Source organism: Haliaeetus leucocephalus, unplaced genomic scaffold (assembly GCF_000737465.1).
Source record: "Haliaeetus leucocephalus isolate CR32 unplaced genomic scaffold, Haliaeetus_leucocephalus-4.0 Scaffold342, whole genome shotgun sequence".
Lineage (NCBI taxonomy): Eukaryota > Metazoa > Chordata > Aves > Accipitriformes > Accipitridae > Haliaeetus > Haliaeetus leucocephalus.
The window spans coordinates 27516-31089 of NW_010972778.1; the positions used below are offsets into that span (position 1 = coordinate 27516).

General features: G+C 49.7%; 1 protein-coding gene across 1 annotated transcript in view; it reads right to left on the bottom strand.

The window, feature by feature from the left end:
- Nucleotides 1-2930, bottom strand: part of LOC104834891 — an 11870-nt gene extending 8940 nt beyond the window's left edge. The window contains exons 1-2 of the mRNA XM_010572557.1: nt 2498-2930; nt 981-2248 (exon numbers count right to left, since the gene is read on the bottom strand). Coding sequence (XP_010570859.1) covers nt 981-2248; nt 2498-2930 — 1701 coding nt within the window. The remainder of the gene's footprint in view (nt 1-980; nt 2249-2497) is intronic.
- Between the last annotated feature and the right edge of the window lie 644 nt (nt 2931-3574).

Here is a 3574-nt window from a genome sequence, read left to right on the forward strand (position 1 = left end):
CCTAATCGCACTCGGGTCCCAAATAGATGGTATTTTATTTTTATCACCTCCAGCTGTTAACCACAGTTTTTCAAACTCTTTTTCCATCCCCTCTTCTTTCACTACTGATCTTATTACATTGTCCGAAGACTGCGCAATCCTGTGTAGTCTTCGAGCTTGTATACTGGGGATCAAACACGAGAGTCTAGTGATGCCTAAACCTCCATCCTGTGTACTGGAATACAGGATGGCATCGCAGGTACTAGGAGGTAGATGTAACCACTCCTTGACCGTAGTTCGAATCGTCAGGACAAGTTCTTCTAGGTACGTTGCTTTTACATCAGCTTGGTCTGCTAAGTAAATCAATCGCGGGATAGTATATCCCTTCAAGATGTCAACTTTCTGAAATGGTTTCAGTGGCGCTTCTCCAATCCGTTGTAACCAATCTCTTACTTTCATTAGTAGTTTGGGTTTCGATATTCCAGTCCATGGGTCTATTCTCAGTCCCAGGTATTTTTCCGAACTACCGGGTTCAATCATATTAAGTGGGGCACCGTTAATTTGCCATGGAGGACAATCGTTGATCGTATACGAGTCCTTAGTAGGTTGTATGTAAAAGCCATGGCATTTCTCCCCCTGAGTCCTGAGGCCAGTAAGATTGCAAAAGGCCTCGAGGATTTTGATATTACTTTGCATTCCTTCCCATGATCCACTTAACAATACCAGATCGTCTGCAAAAGCCATAGATGTTACACATTTTGAACCATGATGGTATCGCCTTCCTCTAACTTACACAACAGGGGGTCCACAGATAAGTTAAATAGTAAAGGTGACATTGGATCGCCTTGTTTAACACCAATTTGAATCCCGATGGGATCCGACTGTTCATTCTTCATGGCAATGCGAGTTCTAGTGTTTTGATACATGTTCGTAATCAGGGTGATAATCTGATGGTTCACACCCTTTCGCTTAAGCACTGCAATAAGATGATAATGACTTACTGTGTCGAAGGCTTTAGCCAGGTCAATGAAGACAACGCCCAAGGGTCGATGTTCCTTTTTTGCGTTCTTAATCAATAGTTGTAATAGCTTCAGATTTTCCGCACATCCCACTGATCTAATAAAGCCCTTTTGTTGCGGATTAATAGGGCATGCCTTTGCCAGTCTTGCCGTCAAGATCCTTGAGAATAACCTCAAGATAATCGATCCGATGGTAATTGGTCGCCAGTTATTGATGTCCATTTGGCGCTCCGGCAGAGATGATTTCGATATTAACACAGTCCGACATTCTTTCACCACGTCCGGTACGATGCCAGTCACCAGCCATAGATTGAATACTTCCATTAACTGGAGAAAATGGGGGTCTATCTTAATGATATCCCGCAGACTTAGTCTGTCTGGTCCTGGCGCACTGTTCTTATTCATCTCTTGGATGTTTTTAGAGATTTCTTTTGCCGTGATCATGGCCTCGAATGCCGAGTTGTCCGCCAGCCCCTTGGATCTGAACGCTCCCAGGCCCTTGAATGTTCCCGGTGACTCCCATCTCGACTTGAACACGTTGTGTATCTCGTCTTGTGGGATACCACACTTCAGGGATTCCACGTCATCCAGAATAATACCGGCCAGTTTCCCCCTATCCAGGTAGAACAGCCGCTGGAACCGTAGGAACTGCCCCCGTTTCACAGCTCTCTTCTTCATCCACCCCTTTGGTGGTTCCGAAGGCCGAGCAGTTTGGGCCACTTGACGCGGTCGACCCTGGCCCGCTTTCAACTCAGAGGACTTAAAGGCAAGGCATGCGAAACAGTCTTCCATTGCCTTATCAGCAACTGTTGTTAGATCTTCTTCCCCTTCGATCACCCGCTGAAACATTCCATGGAGAATGGACAATTTTCCAGATGTTACCCACTCAGAGATTGTCTTCCGGTAATGGGACCTCAGTCCCCCCTCCATCTCTGATCCAACGCACACAAGATGTTCCCCTTCCGCAAGGTGTTCCCCTTCCAATTCTAGATGTTTCTTCCGACCTTGATCTTTTCCCTTCTTCACCGGGCTCTTATGAAGGTCCCGTCTTTTGTCACTTATCTGTTTCGTTGTCTTGGTCGGAATATGCTCTGCAATCAACTTGTTGATGTTTTTCTGCCCCTCATATTGTTTATCCAGCTTTCTCAATAATTCAACCTCATCCTCGGTCCAGCACCGACGATGCGCCCCTCTCATATTTGTACCTGTCTTAGGGCGAGCGACGGTAATCCGCTCGAGATTTCTTGTGACTGGATGGACCAAGCGCTTATGCTGCCCCAGGCCGATTTTTGTTTCAAATGTTTTCTCACAGACCTCACACCTCCAACTCCTCTCGGGAGAGGCTTCCACAGGCCCCTTACACTTAGGAAAATGGCAAGCAATACTATGGTGTTTTACATCAGTTCTCCCACACCGAGCGCATTGGAATAAGATCTTTTTCTTCCCATGCGCCCTTTTCAGATGTTCAACTAAACCCGACAGTTTACCGGTCACATTACCGCAACACGGACATGATGTATTCTTGTCCGGGATCTTCACCACAGGAGTGCTCTCTGCTGGGAGATCGTCACGGGATCGTGAGACCGGAGTCGATGGCACTGGAGAGGTCCCAGCCACGGCTCCGAGAGGTGAGGACTCCTCCTCTTCGTTCTCGTCCTCCACCGGAGTTGGACAGGTGTTCTTGTCCCTGAGACTAAAAGAGTTAGGTACCTCATACACCTCAGGAAGCACGGCCAGGAGGTCACTCAGGGTGGGAGATTGTTGGCTTTTTAGACCCTCCAAATCAGAGTTAACAAACTCCAATCCCCTTATTTCAAATCTCCCTTCCAGCAATCCCCCAGGTTTGTGGTCTCGGATGGAACGAGAGACCGCATTGTCACGCAAGTCCAAAGGACTTGTTTGTGTGGCCACCGACACGAAGGAAATTCGCATCGGCCGACCCATTTTGCCAGTCCAGATAGAGGAGTAGTCTAAGTCAAACAACACCCCCTCAAGTGCTGTGTGACTGAGCCCAACTGTGCCCGTAGGCGAGGCTTTGGGCAGCGACAAGGAATCGGTGCCAGGAATTTAGATCACCAAGTCGAATCTATCGAATGGTTGGTGAGGCCAGACGATAGGGGGGAAGTAGCTATAATTCCCACACTGGGGCAGAGGTTAACTTGGTTACCCCGAAGGGCATCCAGCGGGACCACGAGGAGGTGTAACCTCTGCAGCTCTGCCCAGTTAGTAACTATGATCCCGTCTTAAGAGAGTCATAGTTACTCCCGCCGTTTACCCGCGCTTCATTGAATTTCTTCACTTTGACATTCAGAGCACTGGGCAGAAATCACATCGCGTCAACACCCGCCGCGGGCCTTCACGATGCTTTGTTTTAATTAAACAGTCGGATTCCCCTGGTCCGCACCAGTTCTAAGCCGGCTGCGAGGCGCCGGCCGAGGCGGGGCGCCGGCCCGGGGACCCCCCCGGGGACCCTCCCCCGCGGAACCGCGCGCCGACGCCGGCCACGGCCGCACGCGGGTGTTCGCGCGCCCCGCGTGAACCCTCCGGCCCCCCGCCGCTGGGTGCGGACCGAAAGG